Below are 20786 nucleotides of genomic sequence, written 5' to 3' on the forward strand. Positions count from 1 at the left end.
CAAAATTTTAACCCTCGGTCGCCCCCCCCACACGCTACAATAATCGGGGCGATCCACCGATATCAGGCAGATCGCCCCGATAATTGTAGCGTGTATGGCCAGCATTAGAGGACACATTTGTTTCCTTTCCCTTGAAAGTAGCGGGACTTATTATCCATTGGGATCATCAATTCTATATGAAATGGACATTATATCTTATTAATAGTTATAGTGTTATTTGCACTCCATTGACAATATTGTTTGTTTTAATTATACATTGTTTTTTCTTTACAAGCGCTCCTCTCCATATTCTTCCCTAGCAGGTAGCAGATCCGGCTTGTTAGGAGCTGCCAGTTTGGAAGCATTGTATTGATTGGTTGATGGGCGCACCTTATCCTTCCTTTTCTACAGATAGTCCGCCGGGTTGCCACTGTCCCTGCACTTTGAACTTCCTATATGTAACCGACCGATGACAGCAGCACAGAGGAGATCAGCACTGCACCACCATAACAATCGACACTACATCTGTATCACTCTTCTGAGGCATCAGACATTTACTTTTCACCCCATTAAATTCCCAGGGGGTGGGGTGTATCAACCCTTGGAGAGAGATAAAGTGGAACCAATCAGCTCCTGTCAATTCGAAGACTGTACTATATAAATGACAGACACTTTGGGCAACGTCTCCAGATTCTCTCCAAGACTTGATGCATCTCCCCCTCTATGTTCTTTGATTTTGTACCCAAGTGAGATAGAGGCCCAACAGCAACAAAAACAAAAACCCAAGGCCGTTAACTTCCTGCTTGACTACAGGTGGAGGACATCACCTGTGAGCTGCATCAGAGGGCTGAAGGAAAGGGTCTCCAAAACAGTACATCACCACCGCCTTAGGCGAGCGCACCTGACTTACGGAATCACAAAACACGGGACCAAAACGGAAGAGCCATCGAATTTCTGAAAACGCTGAATTTTCTGAGAGTTCGCAGTTACATTTAAAATGGCAACGTTTATTATGGCACAACCAACCGGCAAACTAGCTGCATACTCACCGATGTCCTGGCACGCTCAGAAACCCCGATAGCGATTACATTTGGCCCAGGGTTGGGATTATCGCACTGCCGATTGCAAGACTCCCTGGCCGTATACCGGCGGCTTCAGATTCTAAATCACCTTAACAATACAGTTTTATGCAGCAAACTCTTTGATGTCGCAACAAAGATTTTCTTTGAACGGTACAACAATAAGGTGTGTGTGTGTGTGTGTGTGTGTGTGTGTGTGTGTGTTGTAACAAAAACCACACATCTGTTTCCTTAAAAACCAAGGTCATTTCACGGTGTGACTTTAGTCTGTTATGCCCAGGGTATTGAATATGTGATAATGCACAGGTCCATTGTTCTCTATACATCAGTTTAATTTAAACACCGTTGACTTGTATGTACTGTGCAATCTAATCTGGTCATGCACCTAACAACGGAGGCTAAAGTTTCACACTAGAAGGCGAATAACCCGGCATCACATGGGGAATACGGTCTGCCCTGTCCATGGAGGAGGGGGGCAGCTGTTCTGATGGGGTGTGAGGTCATTCTGCACACTAGGCTAGGCAGGTCAGCAATAAGCTACATCATTACCGACATGACGACATTCTGGCAAAGGCAACATATCAGTATCGACATTCTGAAATGTCATCTTTTTGTGCCATAGCCATATACAGAAAGGACATGCAGATGTAAATGCAACAGATAAGGTTTGCAAATACAGTATATACAAATACAGCATTAACATCAAAGCGCCCCGGGGAGTGGCGGGGCCGACTGCGCATTAACATCAAAGCGCCCAGGAAGGGGGGCATTAACATCAAAGCGCCCAGGGGGAGGAGGGCATTATCAAAGCGCCCAGGGGCGGGTTGGGGCAATAACATCAAAGCCCACGGGGAGGGGGGAGGGGCCACATTAACATCAAAGCGCCCGGGGGGTGGGGGGGGTGGGGTGTGGGTTTGGAGGGGGCGGACGACAACAACGCATTAACATCAAAGCGCCCGGGGGGGCGCGCACTATTAACGCGCTGCATACCATTACCTAGTAGAGAAGTGCAACGCTCGCATGGCGCATTCCACCACATGGTATGGCTCATTCTTTATTCTCCAGTAGAATGACGCCATGTTATAGAGGACCCAGGAGGTGGTATTCTGCAAGACAAACAACAACATGTAATTTCTCCCCCTATTTCTGCTTTACAAGGGCCTCGCATGTGGAAGGGACACAAAAGGGGACCTATTTGCAGAGACCGCCATACCTTAAGGAGACTTTCATGTATTCTGTGGCCAATGTCGTCCACGTTTCTTCCTAGCTTCTGGGACAGGGCATTGAAGACCGGGTCCTCTTTAGGCAGCAGAGGAGCAGAGAGGTTCTTCCTTTCCTGAATCCCCTAGAAAGATACAGCACATGTTACACGTGTCACTTAGCCGGCCGTGGCAATGACCATTAGGGAATGTGTTCCTAGCATTCATACCCGGAGATGCTGGAAGGCGTGGATGCTGAACGGAAGCTGTATGATGCTGGTACAGTCTGGCTGCATCAGGTCAGGAGGCAATGGACTATGTACATCTATATAATCTTCTGGGCTGCAAATCCCAAAACAGAATGGTCAGCACACGGTTCTGCAGCAGAGTGGGGACCACCACTACAGGGTGCCTATATTACCCAGCATGCCTTGCAACAGTTTTAGTATGGCCAAATAGCAAAACTGTTGCAGGGCATGCTGGGATGTGTAGTTCCACAACATCTGGGGGGGGGGGGTGCTTATTGCCCACCCTTACTGTACGGGGTCCACACAGAAACCAGCACTGGCTGATATGTTATGGCCCAAACACCACACACACAGTACAATATTTCCATTGGATTATGACAAGATTACAAAGTAGAAATACTTCATTTTTTACATAGTTGAGTAAGGTGTGTAAAATAATTAGCGATCACTTCCACATCACAGGGACAGGGCCCTATACATCCTACTTGTATACAATTTCTTATTGCTGCGAATAGCATACATACATAGGCCCCCTAGCATGTACAATATATTCGTTTTCACTGCAGCTAATAATTTTATACAGCTACTTGTCACCTCTTCTAGAACTGAGGCCCTGATTCAGAGCCGGACGCTCTGACAGAGCGCTCGCTCTGAATCAGGGCCGTCCCTCCTCCTTTTTGGAGCGACCTCCTGATTCAGAGCGAGCGGCCAAAATGATGGTCGCTATGTTCCAAGACCATCGCGACCATCGGGCTTGCGACGAGACCCTTGCGGTAAGGTCTCGCTGCCGCAAGCCCTGGAGAGCTTTTGGCTCTATCAGAGCCAAAAGCACTCCAACTGACATCACTAGTGATGTCAGTGGGGCCGTACCCAGACGGTAGGCGTTCCCATGGGAACACCTCCGTCTGGGCAGCCACACCCCCGGCACGCCCACCAAAGGGGGCGTGCTGTCAATCACCATCGACAGCACGTCCCCTTTGGTGCGAGACCCTTAACGACGGCTTGGCCGTCGTTATTCGGGTCTCGCGCATGCGCACGACGGAGCCGCCTCCATCGTGTGCATGTGCACTTGGGCAACATCAACCCGCTTGCGAGCGCTCACGAGCGGGTCTGAATTAGGCCCTGAATGCCTTCCCATGTCACTTGGCAAAGTTCTGTTCCCAGTCACCATTGCACCTCATGCTACTCTCACCCTTTGCTCCAGGTATAAAGTATCCTCCAGTCACCTTGGCTACCCCTCGGCCAACCCACCACACTTACTATACATGCCACATGGTGTACACCTTCAACAGCCCCTTAGAAGCTTCTGCTAGATTAGATATCGACTCCAGATTTCTACAGGACTCTGCCCATCCTCAGGTGAACGCACCGATTGAGCGCAAGAAGCGCTTATTGCTGGTGTTCTGATCTTAAAAGTGATTTGATGAACTCATACTGAAGTGCCAAAAGCCATGGGATAGTAGTATGTAAAAGGTAATGGTAGGTGGAGTCACCGTACCGTGATGTCTTTGAAATGCCCAGACCTGCATCAGTTATCTGACATATCGTGAGTCAGTCTGAACCCCGGCTAGACTGCTCATGGCAAGGCGGCGTAAATGATCGGAATTCGAACGGGGCACGATAGTGGGTAGCCCGACGTTTGGTACGTTCAGTTTCCAAAGTTGTGTGGACGTTCAACATTTTTCGATCTACTGTGTCACGTTTGTACCGGGAATACCTCATGGAGGCATTACACCACTCACCGTGGACAACGCTGTGGCCAACCCATGCGTGCTTAATGATCCTGACTAGCGGCGTCTGGCCAGAACGGTTTGTGGTAACAGAAGGGACATTGGCTCAAATCACATCCACATTCAGTGCAGGAGGCACCAGACATATCCAGCAGGTCAGTGCAGTGTTCCTCAGCTTCCATGGGATATGGGAGCAGAAGACCCAACAGAGTGCCCCCGTTAACACTATAACACCTGACCAAGCGCCTCACCTGGGCTCTTGATGGCGCTAATTGTGGCATGGTCTGATGAGTCATGTGCCATTTGTCTCGGAGTGATGATAGGGTTCGGTTGTGGTGCAGACCACGAGGCCATGGACCACAGTTTTCAACAAGGCACCGTGCAAGCTGATGGTGGTTCATAATGGTGCGGGGTTTGTTCACGTGGCATGGGTTGGGTCTGCTAGTCCACCTGAACACGTCGTTGACCGGTAACCGCTATGTTGCCTTGTTTGATGACAGTTTGCAGCCCTTCGAGGACTTCATGTACTCCCACCACGATGGAATATTCCAGCAGGATAAGGATCAATGTCATTGGTCCCAGGTTGTCCAGAAGAGGTTTGAGAAGCATTCTGGCGAATGCTGTGGCCGCCACGTGAGCACAATCGAGCATTTATGGGACGTGGTGCAGAGGTCAATTCACACCCAAGATTCAGCACCTACAAATATCAGGGCGCTGTGGGAAGCCATTCAGCTGGGTCAGCATCTCTCCAGGAAGTCCTCCGTCCACTTGTGGGATCAATGCCACGTCGAGTTGTTGCACTTCGCCGGGCTAGAGGGGGTCCTACACGATACTAGGCACCGATCCATTACCTTTTGCACTTCAGTATGATGGTCTCGCAGAGAGACAAACAGCCAAGTTCTAAGCTCTAGGAAATACATTGCCCGCCGCAAAGTTAGCCACCTGGATTGTAAGTAAATAAGTTGGATGAGGAGAAGTTCTTTATAGACAGTGGTCTTCAGGGACCCTTAACAGTTCAGGTTTTCCTTATGTGTGAATCTTCTAAATGATTCAGTAGTAACGAATACACCTGTTAAGAGATCTGGGAAACATGCACTGTTAGGGACCCCGAGCTGCTCTAATATATTTACAGGACCAGTTGTAATTATCTTTCAAAATATGCAACAAAAAGTGACTCAAAGAGTTTGTATGGTAAATGAAACGTAAGCAAATATTCCAGAGTGATATCACTTATGTAAAGTTTTTTTGTTTAAACAACGTGGTCACAATCCTCTGCCACCACATATAGGAGGAGCAGTGCCGTGAATTAAAGCTTATTGTTCATAACAAATTGAGGTCACACTTTCTCGCACACCCCATTTCCAGCCAATTCCCCAAGTGTACACTAATTGACTCTTAAGTCTACGGGCTAATAAACCTCAACCCACAAAAATGTGTCCTCATACACCTAGGGGGTAAATTGAGAGTTTTTAGAAGAGAGTTTTAGAAGAGATGTTGCCCATAGCAACCAATAAGATTCTACTTAACATTTAACTAGCACCTTCTAGCAGATAATAGCTAGAATCTGATTGGTTGCTATGGCAGAAGTTGCCAAACGTGGTCCTCAAAGCTCCGCAACAGCTCAGGTGTTAGAGATATCCATGGTTAGGCACAGTTGATTAAATCAAATTGACTGAGGTACTAATTAAGTCACCTGTGCTCAACCATGGATATCTGTAAAACATGAACTGTTGGGGAGCCTTGAGGACCGTGATTGGGAACCTCTGTGCTATGGGCAACATCTCTTCTAAAACTCACTTCTAAAAACTCTCACTTTAGTAAACTTACCCCCTAGTCTCAGTACACCATGTGGTGCCAGATGCCTGGCGTGATTAAGCCAAGTCCCATGCAACTCGCTCCAATCGTCTCTCGCCCAAAAATGTGACTTGGTCGCAATGAGACTAGGACGCACCAGGAGACTGCACTGATTAATTTGATATGCGACTCTTGTATGTGCGTCTGAGTGCTGAGTCTTACCTCCTGGCCAGCCCCACTGCACATGTCCAAGATCTCGCAAACATCGCAGGATCTCGTGCACAGTTGGACCCCCATAAAAGCCGCCGCAGTGTAACGTACACATACTGGCAGATAATCCTGCCGATATGTGAAAACCAGATAAGTCACAAAAGTGCACTTATTTTTTTAACATCTGAATGTATGACAATGACGAAATCATTAGATGTCTGGTGTGTCAAATAGCGCTGGTTATAGCGCATTTGACACTTACCACCTTTTTCTACAGATGCGTTATAGCACATCTTTGCTGCAATCAAGCTCGGTGCACCAGGTCCTGTGAAACTCTGCAAGCGCCGGGCGTCTCTGAATCTATATATGAAGTGCAACGTAGAAGCCGCAGCTTTTTTCATTCTACGTTCCGTTGCGGTTCATATACAGACTCAGGAGCACACAGATATACAAGCATCACATATCACATTACTCAGCGCAGCCTCCTATATACAGACTCAGGAGCACACAGATATACAGGTGTCACATATCACATTACTCAGCACAGTCTCCCATATACAGACTCAGGAGCACACAGATATACAGGTGTCACATATCACATTACTCAGCGCAGTCTCCTATATACAGACTCAGGAGCACACAGATATACAGGTGTCACCTATCACATTACTCAGCGCAGTCTCCCATATACAGACTCAGGTGCACACAGATATACAGGTGTCACATATCACATTACTCAGCGCAGTCTCCCATATACAGACTCAGGAGCACACAGATATACAGGTGTCACATATAAAATTAACCAACACCGTCTGCTGGTGCGTCCTAGTCACATTGTGACTTTATGCATTTTTGACAAAAAAAGGCGCCCAACGCTAGCAGAGTAGCACGGGACCCGGCGCCTCACTCTCGCCAGGCAAGTCGCGCTGCGTGACGTATTTAGGCTTAGATGTATGAGGACACATCTGTACATCTCTCCCAATGATTTATACAAAACAGACGAACCAAAACATTATTACAGAAATCGTAACTATACATATGGAGTAACCGGCGTGACTGAAACAGTACTTGATATTTTTGTCCTCTAGTGGTATGTATGTTCCATCGTATAAGTCCATGTCCCCTAAAGGCAATTTGGCTAGAATGCAGTCTGGATCGTCTTTGTAGTGTCTCTGCTCCAGACCTGTGTCCCTATCTTCATTCTCCTCTATGTGAATCTTCTGAGCAACAAGGTGCTTCTGCGGGAACAAGACAAAGAAGTTTACCAGAGACTTGAAGAACCAGCTTAGGGGAAAGGGATTCCAATTCTCCAGCACAACAGTCACCTCTAGTTCCTTCAGGTATCCAACTGTGGTCTCCTGTCTCATCAGGATCACTAAATCATGAGGGTGCTTCAAGTTCATTGGCGAATCCACCTGCAAGGGAACAGCCGCTGGTAAATATACAGGAACAATAGCGTTCAGAGAATTAGCAGCAATGTCCGCATGGGAGCGAGATAATACCGTAACAATAAACAACAAATAATAAATAAAATTTAGTAGGGACATTTTTTAGCGCCGAATATCAGCACACGCTACGGCTTCTCACATGAAGGCCCTTTTTTATTTTGAGCAAATTTTGTACAGTGCTCGGTCAAGATAGAAACCATCGCTTAAAGTTTTTCAGTCCATACAGCGTTCTCCAATGAGGCACCTAATGACTGCCAGCAGCAGTGGGTTAGAAAGGGGATAGTTATTCAATGCCGTAGAGCAGTGGTTCTCAAACTCAGCCCCCAGGACCCCACACAGGTCATGTTTTTCAGGTCACCCAGCAGGTGCACAGGTGTAGTCATTACTCACTGACGCACATTTTAAAAGATCCACGGGTGAAGCTAATTATATCACCTGTGATTCTTTTGAGGAGAACTGGAAAACATGCACTGTTGGGGGTCCTGAGGACCGGGTACGAGAACCTGTTGGCAACCCCTCAAACAAGTCACTGACTATCGTCAGAACATCATCAGCGCGAGAGACTGTACAACACCTAGAGGTTTTGTTAGATATCAATATACTAGCAAAGAGACCAGGCATACGCTCTGCCCCTCCCCCTCCCGGCATCGTCTTGCTGTATACTTACCCGGTTGTTCCTGGCACAGAGAAGTCCTGCGCCCTCACCAGCTAGTGTGTCCAGTTGTTGCAGTGGGAGCACTTGGGGCGGCACAGGCCAGAGACGAGACAGGCCTACGTTGATTCTTATATAGATGTTTAAAGGCTATTTCTTTACACCGTAGTGGAGTGTTACAGTTAAATAAGTTTATTTCTTTATTAGATTTACATTTCTTAAGTGGCTTTCATCCATAAGAGGCCCATCTAAAACAGACATAGCTGTACCCACCTCTCCCTGCCGACTGTCGCTGCCAGGAAGGTCCTACGCACTGATCTGCGCGACTCTACACGTGAGGAAACGGATGCTTGCAGCGCGCCAGGACACCCACCCAACACATTTATCCTGATGTTTGGACGCTCTAAATTTTAGCCCAAAGCCTAAGCAACAATTACTTATCGGTTAATGTAGAGTATATGATCATGGTATAATTACATAGATGCAATACACAATTTCTCATCCAGTAATGAACGCACAATTCTGCTAATCCTCACCCCTGGTGTACCAACGTTCATGTAGTGCTCCTCTCCTACCACTTGCCTGTGCTGTACCAACGTTCATGTAGTGCTCCTCTCCTACCACTGGCCTGCGCTGTGCCAACGTTCATGTAGTGCTCCTCTCCTACCACTGGCCTGTGCTGTACCAACGTTCATGTAGTGCTCCTCTCCTACCACTGGCCTGTGCTGTACCACTACCAACATTATTAGTATCACATTATTATCATTTATTTATATGGTAACACAAGTGTTCTGCAGCGCCTTACAAAGTACATAGACAAATAAGTAACCATTGACTTACAATAAAATACAATACAGGACATAGATAAACATTATCTGTTATAACTGACGGGATACAGCTTTGTGGAGGTGGCTGTAGAGGTGCAAATGACGTGGGACAGGTACGTGGAGATGTATTGATGGGAGAGGGGTTTTAGAACTTGGTAGCACACGGTGTATAGGGGAACTGTACCACATGTACACCTTCCAGTGCCAGCTATACATTATGTGAGCACCGAGGAAGGTAGCAGCACACGGTGTATAGAGGAACTGTACGACATGTACACCTTCCAGTGCCAGCTATACATTATGTGAGCACCGAGGAAGGTAGCAGCACACGGTGTATAGAGGAACTGTACCACATGTACACCTTCCAGTGCCAGGCTCAGACAAGCTCTGCTACTAAGGGAATATAACAGAATATTATCACAGCGCACAATAAGCAACAGGCATAAAGCTGCATACATACAGCTCAATTTGTTAAATGAACGATTTTCGTTCATTTTTTCAAGGGAAAAATGAAAGAAAATCGTTCACTAAAATCGTTCATTTAACAAATGTAATGAACGATTTTTACAAACTACAAACGAATTTTCATACTTACCATAATGAAAATCGTTCAGTTGGACAGTCAGAATGGTCAATGAACGATGAACTTCAAACTACAAATGTGAACGCGCATAAACTATTATCGTTCATCGTTTTACCTCTGAAACTGAACGATTTTAATAAGCGATTGAACGCTAACGATTTAATTAAGAGTTAGTTTGATAAATCGTTGTGCATACGCACCTTAAGAATGCTTTCGCTGCTGTCTGCACTCACTGGAAAGTGAATATCATTTTGATTTTAAAAGCTGCATACACACACACACAACGATTTTATTAGCAACGATTTTCTGTCCGATTTTTTAAAAAAATGTAATGAACGAGTTTTTTGAACTACAAACGATTTTTCATATTCCCTTAATGAAAATTGTTCAGTTGGTCAGTCTGACTAACCAACTGACAAACGTGAACGCACATAAACGATAATTGGTCATCATTTTAACTCAGAAGTGAATGATTTTTTCAACGATTAACGATATCATTATCAATCAAAAAATCGTTGTGTGTGTATGCACCTAAACAGTTATCTATTCCTGACTACCATATGCAAGTTGTTTTACATTGCCCACGTTACAGGAAGATAACCAATTAAAGTCCTTTGAACAACTGGAATGTGAATTTGGGCTCTTTTTTTGGGGGGTGGGGGAGGTGGAGGGGTGGTGCCACTTTCTTCAAGAACGCAGAAATAAATATCCCAGTTCCAATGTGCATACAATAATGTAAGGAGCCATTCATTCAAATCTAAAAGGTCCAGCAAAATATTTTAAGCGATCAGAGACGTACATTCGTGGAGATAAAAAGGAGGACAGACAGAAGTTAGGCCCCAGAGCTGACATTTCTAGGCACGTTTACCAGCTGTCTCCTGATAATTTGCCGGCCATGAAGAAGGAATTTGCAGAGACTTAACTCCAGACTATACACCAGCCTGACCACAGCAACACTAGACCTATACGTGTTAGTAATTAAGGAATGATTGAAGGAAACCATCGACTTCCCAGAACTAGTTGACCAGCCTACAAACAAATGCAGCTCTGTGTTGCACATTAGAACCAATCATTAGAGAATGGGTAGGTTTTGTTTTTTTATCCTTCCAACTGCAGTTTCCTTAGAACCCAAAACATTTCCGTTTTAGAAGAATGATAACCACATCACAGGTGTGTTATTAGGGAATCATTACTCAATAGAAACATCACAGCACTGGGGTGGATGGCTCAGATCTCCGCTTTCTTTATGGAAATCTCAGGTAAAATACACTTCACCCTGTGAAATATGCTGCCCTCACAAACCCAACAGGTCACCCTGTGATGCCTCCGATAGATGCCCAAAACGGTGACCCTCCGATTCCTTTACATATACTTGCCTGGCAGGTGTCCCTGCTCTGTACCCTCTCCTGACAGGTGGCCCCTGACACACGACCCTGCTCTGCCCTCACACTCCTCCCCTGACAGGTGACCCTGACCTGTCCTCACACCCCTCCCCTGACAGGTGACCCTTCTTTCACACCCCTTCCGACAGGTGATCCTGCGCTATCCTCATTCACCACCTGACAGGTGTCCCTTCTTTACACATTTCCCTGACACGTGACTCTGCATCGCCCTCACGCACCCCCCCAGACAGGTGACCATGCGCATGTCATGCGCCACCCCTGACAGGTGACCCTGCACCACCCTCACACCCCACCCCTGACAGGTGACCGTAAGCTATCCTCACCCACCATCTTTGACAGGAGTCCGTGCCCTGCCCTCATACACCTGCCAACAGGTGTCTCTGCACTATCCTCACCCACCATCTCTGACAGGTGACCCTGCTCTGCCCTCACACCTTCCCTGACAGGTGACCCTGTGCCACCCTGACACCCTCCTGACTGGTGACCCTGTGCCACCCGGACATCCTCCTGACTGATATAGCTGTGCCGCCTCCCATACACAGGTGACCCTGTGCCACCCTCCTGACTGGTAACCCTGTGCCACCTCCCATACACAGGTGACCCTGTCACCCTCCTGACTGGTGACCCTGTGCCACCCTAACATCCTCCTGACTGATAACGCTGTGCCACCTCCCATACACAGGTGATCCTGTGCCACCCTCCTGACTGGTAACCCTGTGCCACCTCCCATACACAGGTGACCCTGTGCCACCCTGACACCCTCCTGACTGGTGACCCTGTGCCACCCTGACACCCTCCTGACTGGTGACCCTGTGCCACCCTGACATCCTCCTGACTGATAACGCTGTGTCGCCTCCCATACACAGGTGACCCTGTGCCACCCTGACACCCTCCTGACTGGTAACCCTGTGCCACCTCCCATACACAGGTGACCCTGTCACCCTCCTGACTGGTAACCCTGTGCCGCCTCCCATACACAGGTGACCCTGTGCCACCCTGACACCCTCCTGACTGGTGACCCTGTGCCACCCTGACATCCCCCTGACAGGTGACCCAGTTCCGCCCTGAGACTCCCCATACACCGGTGCTTCTGCCCTCTCACCTGCTGCTGGATCTTGCCGTCCTCTGTCACTACCCAGTGTGTGGTGGCCCCGGAGGGACACGCGGTGCAGAGCAAGGACAGGACCCCGAGCAGGCAGAGCCGTGCTGCGCCGGAGCGCGGTCCCGTCCCGGGGGTGCATTGCTGCCCGCTCCTGCTCTCCGCCATCTTCCTTGCTGACGTCACGCACATCGCCCCTCCCTCCGGAACAGGATGCGGCACCGGCGCCATCTTAATGGAGTCTCAGCCGCTCAGCAGCCACCTCTCAGGTGAGGATCCCGGCCGGGCCTGGGAGGGGGGAGGGGTTAGGGGGCGGTGACCATGGGGGGGCGGGGTTGCAGTGGAGGGCGGGGTTACAGGGGACAGCTGCCTGCACACCTGGGCCGGGGGCACTCACTGTCTGACCGCCGTCTCCAGGCCTGGTTATTGCAGATGGAGAATAAGTGGGAGAAGCAGTGTCTACCTAATCTTTTGTTCTGCCCCTTGCTTCCATCTTTATCCTTTCCCCCTTGTCTCTTCCATTTCCTCTTCCCCTTATCTCCTCTCCTCTGTTTACCTTCCTCCACATCTTCTTCCATTACTTCACTTTCATTCTATTATACTCCACAGGGGTCCTACAACCTCACTGCTAATCCCTCCTCCCACTCCCCTCTCCATGTCACTTTACCCCACATCCATCCACACATCATCAATTTCCCTTCCTGCCCACCTTCTACTGGCTCCCCTTCTAGCACTGGAGTCCGCACCATCGCTACACTCTATTCAGCTCGGTCCCCCAAATTAATCTCACCCCCACGCTATAGCAACCCTGATAATCTCATTCAAATCTCTCCAACAAACTCTGTCCCTCTATCCTGTGCCCTCTGGAATGCCAGGTCAGTCTGTAATAAACTGGTCCCAACCCATGACCTTTTCATCTCCAACTCCCTGAATCTCCTAGCTATTACTGAAACCTGGATTTCACCCTCTGACACTGCTTCTCCTGCAGCTCTCTCCTCTGGGGGCCTCACCTTTTCCCACACCCCACGACCTGGGGGTCGCCATGGTGGTGGTCTTGGGGTCCTTCTCTCCCCTGGTTACTCATACCAACCCATTCCCTCTGAACCATCCCTCACATTCTCTTCATTTGAAGTCCATGCTATACGCCTCTTCCACCCAGTACACCTCCAAGTAGCTGTCATTTACCGTCACCCTGGCCCTCCCTCCAAGTTCCTTGACAACTTTGCTTTCTGGCTCCCTCACTTTCTCTCCTCAGACCTTCCCTCCATTATCCTAGGTGACTTCAATATTCCAATTGATATCCCCACAGAATCCTCTGCCTCCAAACTCCTCTCCCTCACATCGTCACTTGGTCTCTCCCAATGGACCTCCTCACCCTCCCATGTGAGTGGCCATGTGCTTGACCTGGTCTTCACACACCGTTGTGATATTTCTGACCACCTCAATTCCCCATTCCCTCTTTCGGACCATCACCTTCTCTCTTTTAACCTGTCCCTCTCTCCTTCCCCTCCTCTACCTCCAAAAGCCTCCATTAATAAGCGTAACATTGACACTATCGACACAGGTTCCTTTTCTTCCCTGCTTGACTCGCTTCTCTCCCCTATCCTCTCTCTCTCCTGCCCTGAACAAGCCACCTCCCTATACAATGCCTCCCTTACTTCTGCTCTGGACTCTGTTGCCCCAGCGATCACTATTCACACTCGCAGATCTACTCCTCAACCCTGGCATTCCAAATGCACCAGATACCTGCAAAAGTGTTCTCGAACTGCCAAGCGACAGTGGAGAAGATCACGCTCTAAGGCAGATTTTCTCCATTTCAAATTTATGCTCTCATCCTATAGTGCTGCGCTCTCCCTCTCTAAACAGTCATACTTTAAGAAACTCATCTCCTTTCAGTCCTCTAATCCCCAGCGTCTCTTCACTACTTTCAACTCCCTCCTTCGCCCACCCCCTCCTCATCTCCCCTCCTTGCTCACTGCCCTTGACTTTGCTACCTACTTTACATCTAAAATTGATTCCATACGTCAGGACATCATATCCAACCAGTCCCCCAGCTCTCCACCTCCTCCTTTCCCTAGTCACCCCTCCCCATCAACTTTACCAACTCTAACATCCTTCTCCCCTGTATCTGGAGAGGAAGTCATGGCCCTCATCCGGTCCTCCCCCCCTTCCACCTCTCCCCTTGATCCCATCCCCTCCCGCCTCCTCCGCTTCCTCTCTCTCAGCCTGCTCCCATCTTGCCCACCTCATTAACCTCTCCCTCTCATCAGGCACTGTTCCTTCTGCATTCAAACATGCCCTTGTCTCCCCCATTCTTAAAAAACCTACCATTGATCCTAACCTTCTTTCTAACTACCGTCCCATCTCTCTCCTCCCCTTTGCCTCCAAACTCCTTGAGCGGATTGTCTACAACCGCCTTGCCACTTTTCTTTCCTCCCACTCCCTCCTTGACCCTTTTCAGTCTGGCTTCCGTTCTCTCCACTCCACTGAAACTGCCCTCACAAAAGTCAGCAATGACCTCCTTGCTGCCAAATCCCAAGGCCACTACTCTCTTCTCATTCTCCTTGATCTCTCTGCTGCTTTTGACACTGTGGACCACCCTCTCCTGCTGAATATCCTTCACTCCCTTGGTCTACGTGAAACTTCCCTCTCCTGGCTGTCATCCTACCTCTCTGACCGATCTTTTTCAGTTTCCTCTCACGACTCCTCTTCCCCCCCACAGCCTCTTACAGTAGGTGTTCCCCAAGGTTCTGTTCTTGGTCCTCTCCTATTCTCCCTCTATACTTCCTCTCTAGGTGAACTCATCAGCTCTTTTGACCTCCATTATCATCTCTATGCTGATGATACTCAAATCTACCTTTCCTCCCCTGATCTCTCCCCCTCTCTTCTGACTCATATCTCCAACTGTCTCTCTGCTGTCTCTTCCTGGATGTCCCAGCGATTTCTTAAACTTAATATGTCTAAGACAGAGCTAATCATCTTCCCACCCTCCCACATCACCTCACTTCCCACTATTTCTTTATCAATTGATGGAATAACTATCTCATCTAGTCCTAAGGTGCGCTGTCTTGGAGTTATCCTGGACTCATCCCTCTCCTTCAAACCACATATCCAGAACCTTTCACAGTCCTGTCGTTTCCATCTCAAAAATATTTCTAAGATCAGTCCCTATCTCACCCAGGATGCTACTAAAACCCTCATACACTCACTGGTCATCTCCAGATTGGACTATTGTAACCTCCTCCTATCTGGCCTCCCCAAATCCCATCTCTCTCCTCTCCAGTCTATCCTTAATGCTGCTGCTCGGCTCATCTTCCTCTCCAAACATTCTGCATCTGCCTCCCCTCTCCTACAAGCCCTACACTGGCTCCCCTTCCCTTTCAGAGTCCAATTTAAGGTTCTCACGCTCGCTCACAAAGCCCTCACCCAATCTTCTCCCATATACATCTCTGATCTCATCTCCCTTCACGCTCCTCCCCGCCCTCTTCGGTCAACTAATGCACGCTGCCTTTCATGCCAGCTGATTACTTCCTCCCACTCCCGCCTCCAAGATTTTGCCCGCACTGCTCCCCACCTCTGGAACTCTCTCCCACTCCGCATCAGACTCTCCACCTGTTTGCAATCCTTCAAACGGGCTCTCAACACCCACTACTTCATCAAAGCCTTCCAGCTATCATTCTAACTCCTTGTTACATGCTTCTTCGTCCCCATCTGTGTCAACCCAGTTTGTCTTCCCCCACCTTTTTAGAATGTAAGCTCTCACGAGCAGGGCCATCTACCCTCTTGTGCTTCTCCTTACTATAGTGTAATTTACTTCTTACTCACCACTAGGGCACCTAACACTTGGTTGCTTATGCTCTGTTACTTATCTGGGTGATATGGTCACTAATGTAGCAATATATATTATCCATGTCCAGTATTGTATTGTTCTGTAAGTCACTTCTATACAATTTGTTTTTGTACTTTGTAAGGCGCTGCTGAACACTTGTGGCGCCATATAAATAAATGATAATAATAATAATAGGAGATCATGTCACTGTGAGTAAGGCTGGCCAATGGGGGGGCACAGTCACCACTTCCTCCCCCCCCCTCTATCCTTCTCAAACTCGGTCCGTAGGACCCCAAACAGTGCATGTTTTCCAGATCTACTCACATAAACGTAAGTGAAATAATTATCTCCACCTCTTACAAAATGTGTCAGTGAGTAATGACTACACCTGTGCTCCTGCTGGGTGACCTGGAAAACGTGGCCTGTGTGGGGTCCTGAGGACCGAGTTTGAGAACCTCTGCCCTATAGCAGCGTTTCCCAACTCCTGCCCTGTTTAGTAAACATGCCCCAATTTAGAGCCGTATTCAATTTGAGCGCACCGGCGATACTTCTCCGCCTCCCAGACTTTTCACCTACATCGCGTATTTTGCAGGTGGAAAAGTATCGCGCGCGTGCCCTCATATCGCCGTATTCAATTTGAAAGTAGGCGAAAACGGGACCCGGGGGAAACTTAAACAAGCGGAAAATACTGTCAGATTTGGGGAAAACAGCCTGACACCCCCCAAAGATGCTCTGACATGGGGGTTAGCTATGGTACCCCCCGATTTGGCTTGCTGAAGGTATTTGGTCTTTTTAAATGGGCTCAATAGCTGCTAAATAGCGTTTTTGTATAAGTGGTGCAGAATAGTATTCAGGAGGTTTTTTTGTAGAAAATAACTTATCCCAGTAAATTGGGGTACTTGAAAATGGGGGCCAGCATATTTTAAAGTTGCTAAAGATAAGTTGAATAAACTGTGCAAAATCTAAAACACCTGGGGCATACTTGGGGACCCCCCAGAGTCAAGTTGGCTCATTTTCAACTTTGTCCCCCAACATTTTTTTTTCGCCCCCAAATTCAAAGTGATTTTTTGGGGTGTTATGTTTTTTTAAAAAATTTTTGGGGGACTGTCTGAAGGCTTCCAGCAACGTTGCACCCCAAAACCCCAATTCTGCACTTTTTTCCGCCTGCTATTCATAAGCGAAAGGTCTTCCAAATTGAATACGGAGGAAAGTCAAAACAGGCGAAAATGATGTCATCGTTTGCGCCAAAAACACGCGAAAACGGCTTTTCGCCTCAAATTGAACACGGACCTTAGCTGTGAAGAATCTATAAATCTATTTTTATTTATTAGGCACCACAAAGGTACTTACAAGGGGATAAAACTAACAAGGGGATAAAACTAACAACAGGAAACATTAGTACAAACTAATACATACAATATATAAATCCATGAATACAGTGATCAATTAGCATAATTCTGTAAAGAATACAAAGGGTATAGGACCGTGCTCGTATGAGCATAGGGGATATGAGTGGGCAGAGCCGTAACTAGACTTTTTGGTGCCCTGTGCCAGAGTGAGCATTGCCCCCCCATTTTTTATATAGGGACATAAGATGGTGCACCTGAAAAAGGGCCATAGCCTCATGGGGAAGGGCCAGGGAAGCGATAGTGGTACTCCTGGGGCAGCCGTCAGATGCTGGGGATAAAAGAGGAAACTACAGGGCCGGCTCCTGACACGTTCTGTCAGTGCGGCCGCACAGGGGCGCAGGGTCCGGCCGGTGATAATCCCTGCTCACCACCCATCTGTCGCAGGTATTATTATAAGGTGAGGGGGAGGACACATGGAAGGAGCGGGAGTAGGGGAAACACGGAATAGCGCTGGGCGCAAAGACTCCTAGCGCCGGCACTGGGAAGCTACATGTGAGAATAATAATAAACAGGCAAATTGACAGGCCCAAACAGGGCCCCCTGCCCTGCGGTGCCCTGTGCCAGGGCACAGGTCGCACTACCCTAGTTACGGCCCTGTGAGTGGGCACGATGAGAAGGCTGGAGTGTGAGGTAGAGAATTCCAGAGGTTAGGAGCAGCAGGGGAGAAATCCTACGTGTAACAATGCGAAGTGATGATCGGGGGGGGAATGTGAAGGGACATTCATGATTACCCATCAAATGTTCCTCAACTGTTTTGTTCAATTTACCAAAGGGTTAACACCTTAAGCAGTGTACCTTGACTCACCACTGCCCCCACAGACCTCTGTGGGTATGGCAGAATCAGGCAATTAAGCTGGGAAAATCAAACTTTGTAAATAAAAGTATTTTCAGTAAAACATAGGAAGATGTGATATTTGCTAAAGTCTGATAAGAAACATCTAGTTCGTATTTTGGCAAGCAATAAGGTATATTGTTATTTTCTATTTATAAAAAGAAACTCGAAATGGTCTCACACGTTAAACTCACACTCAATTGATGTACACCATAAAGAGAATTGACGGCATTTAAAGAGGGGGGGGGGGCTTTTTTGCATCCCTAGGACTCAGAATATAATTACCATACGTTTACAAAATCAATGAAGAAATTGATGGACAGCTGAACTATTTACAACAAAATGGGATTTTTTTTACCTGTGTTAAAGCCTTTTCTATGATTCCATGAGGAAAAGAACATTGGACCTCATTCAGACCCGGTTGCAAGCGCTGAGCGCTCGCAACCAGGTCGATGTTTAGGCCCTGCGCACGCGAGCCCCGGAGCGAGAGATAAATTCTCTTGCTCCAGAGCTCACTACAAAAGGGACGGCTGTCAATGTTGATCGACAGCTTGGCCCGTTTTGTAGGCGTGGCGGGGGGGGTGGTTTCACAAATGGGGACGTTCCTTAAAGAACGCCTGCCGTTTTGTGGGCTGCCACACTGACATCAGCAGTGATGTCAGTGGGGAGCTTCCTGCACGTTCAGAGCAAGAAGCTCCCTGGGGCTTGCGGTTGCCGAGACCCAACCTTAGGGTCTCGTCGCAAGCCCCGATGGTCGCGATGGTCTTGACCATCGCGACAATCAACCTGGTCGGTTGCTAAAGCTGTGGGTGGTAACCCACAGCTTAGCTAATGACCAGGAGGCCGTACTTAAAAATACAAGCAGCCGCCCTCATTCAGAACGAGCGCTCGCTTCTTGCGAGCGCCTCTGAATGAGGGCCTTTGTCCTAACAGAGACAAAATAGGGACAGGAGAACATGACAGAGCAGAAGAAAGGAGGGTGAGGGAGGCCATGCAGTGTTACGCATGGAATCCGTGAAAAGGATATAATGTAAAAAACAGAAATCCCATTTTCTCCTATATCATTGGGGGCGCTGGAATGCTAATCCCGAAACTGGTGTAAAATTATTTAGAACTTTGTGAATGTGTAAGCTGACACCAGATAGCTACTCTGCACAACGGCTGAGCAGATACCCCATTGTCTATGATGCACCTAGGTGAATGGGCCAATACATTCTCAGGGACTGGCTTGTCCATCCCAGTGTAAGTATGACAGATGACCAAAGTAATCCTCCGGGCGTTGCTTTGCTTAGAGGCTGGCCAGACCCATTTATAAGAATCATAAAGGAGGAAGAGATCATCTAGGGTCCCCCAAATGTTTTAGAATAGTTGGTAAAGATGGTGCACAAAATGAAATAGAACCCCCCACCGCCAAAATACACTTTAACAAGCTTTGCACAATTCCTTTGCGAGGAGTGGGATTTGTATAGGGCTCAGAGAGAGTAAAGTTCTATCCACGACCTTCTCTCCTCTAAACTCTATTCTCACCCTATAGACCGGCAGCATTAGTGCCCCAACCCTTATGCACAAGTTGCTCAGGGTTACCTGAGAACCGCTCAGAGGTTCCAGTGTGTCTCTAACACAGGCGCTGACGTCTGTAGTAAATTCACAAGCTGTATTCTCATGTAGGCAACAGGTGTCCCTTTCATAAAAGCACTTGTTTGACAATTCCAGCTTGGATGGATGCCCTCCCCCTCCAACCAAGGTAAGAGTAGAATGTCCAGCCGTTGGCTTTTTTGGGGGACTGTTTTTAATCACCCGTTATCAAATCTGTATTTTACTCCACAACACCTGGTGCATACCTCCATGGTTTATAACATTATGAGCAGTTATTTCCACATTTATAATACTTGTGTTGACATCTCGCTGCCTTCAGGTTTCCTAGTATCATCTCAAGGGAAAGATCTCAAATTGGCGTAAGTCTGACCATAACCCTTACAACTGATACTGTTGCTAAAACCATACATAATGCCTTTATTGTACATGCAGGCAATACAGTCTTTGTGCTGATATGCTGTTGGATGAACCTTTTATTTTTTTTATAAAACTACTAGGAATGTGTCTCTGTTATTAGAGGGACCTTTCTGCAAAAAAATGAGAGTTATGGTAAAACTTACCTTTGTTAACTCTCTTCGAAGTCCATAGGGAGACCTTGGGGTGTAGGTGATGGTTGAGGACCGGGCACCACACAGTTAAAGCTTTCAGCTCCCAGGATGCACTGGTCCAACCCCCTATACCCAGAGAAGGTCGGAAGAGGAGGAGAGAGAAGGAAGACTGGTACACACAAGAATCACACTCTCACGTAGAAGGAGACGGGAAACCGGTGACCAGAAACCAAGCCCATATGAAGCCAGGTGCGTCAGGGCGGGTGCCCTGTGGACCCTATGGACTTTGAAGAAAGAGAGTTAACAAAGGTAAGTTTTACC

At 47.9% G+C, this 20786-nt stretch overlaps 1 protein-coding gene across 1 annotated transcript in view; it reads right to left on the reverse strand.

Moving 5' to 3' along the window:
* The window catches only part of TTC17 (tetratricopeptide repeat domain 17), a 93182-nt gene extending 80696 nt beyond the window's left edge, over positions 1 to 12486 (reverse strand). The window contains exons 1-6 of the mRNA XM_088451813.1: positions 12255 to 12486; positions 7565 to 7654; positions 7308 to 7477; positions 2488 to 2599; positions 2272 to 2403; positions 2055 to 2164 (exon numbers count right to left, since the gene is read on the reverse strand). Coding sequence (XP_088307939.1) covers positions 2055 to 2164; positions 2272 to 2403; positions 2488 to 2599; positions 7308 to 7477; positions 7565 to 7654; positions 12255 to 12482 — 842 coding nt within the window. The 5' untranslated portion in view covers positions 12483 to 12486. The remainder of the gene's footprint in view (positions 1 to 2054; positions 2165 to 2271; positions 2404 to 2487; positions 2600 to 7307; positions 7478 to 7564; positions 7655 to 12254) is intronic.
* Positions 12487 to 20786: the final 8300 nt, after the last annotated feature.

The sequence above is a fragment of the Taudactylus pleione genome, unplaced genomic scaffold (assembly GCF_031769625.1).
Source record: "Taudactylus pleione unplaced genomic scaffold, aTauple2 ptg000027l, whole genome shotgun sequence".
In the NCBI taxonomy this organism is placed as follows: Eukaryota; Metazoa; Chordata; class Amphibia; order Anura; family Myobatrachidae; genus Taudactylus; species Taudactylus pleione.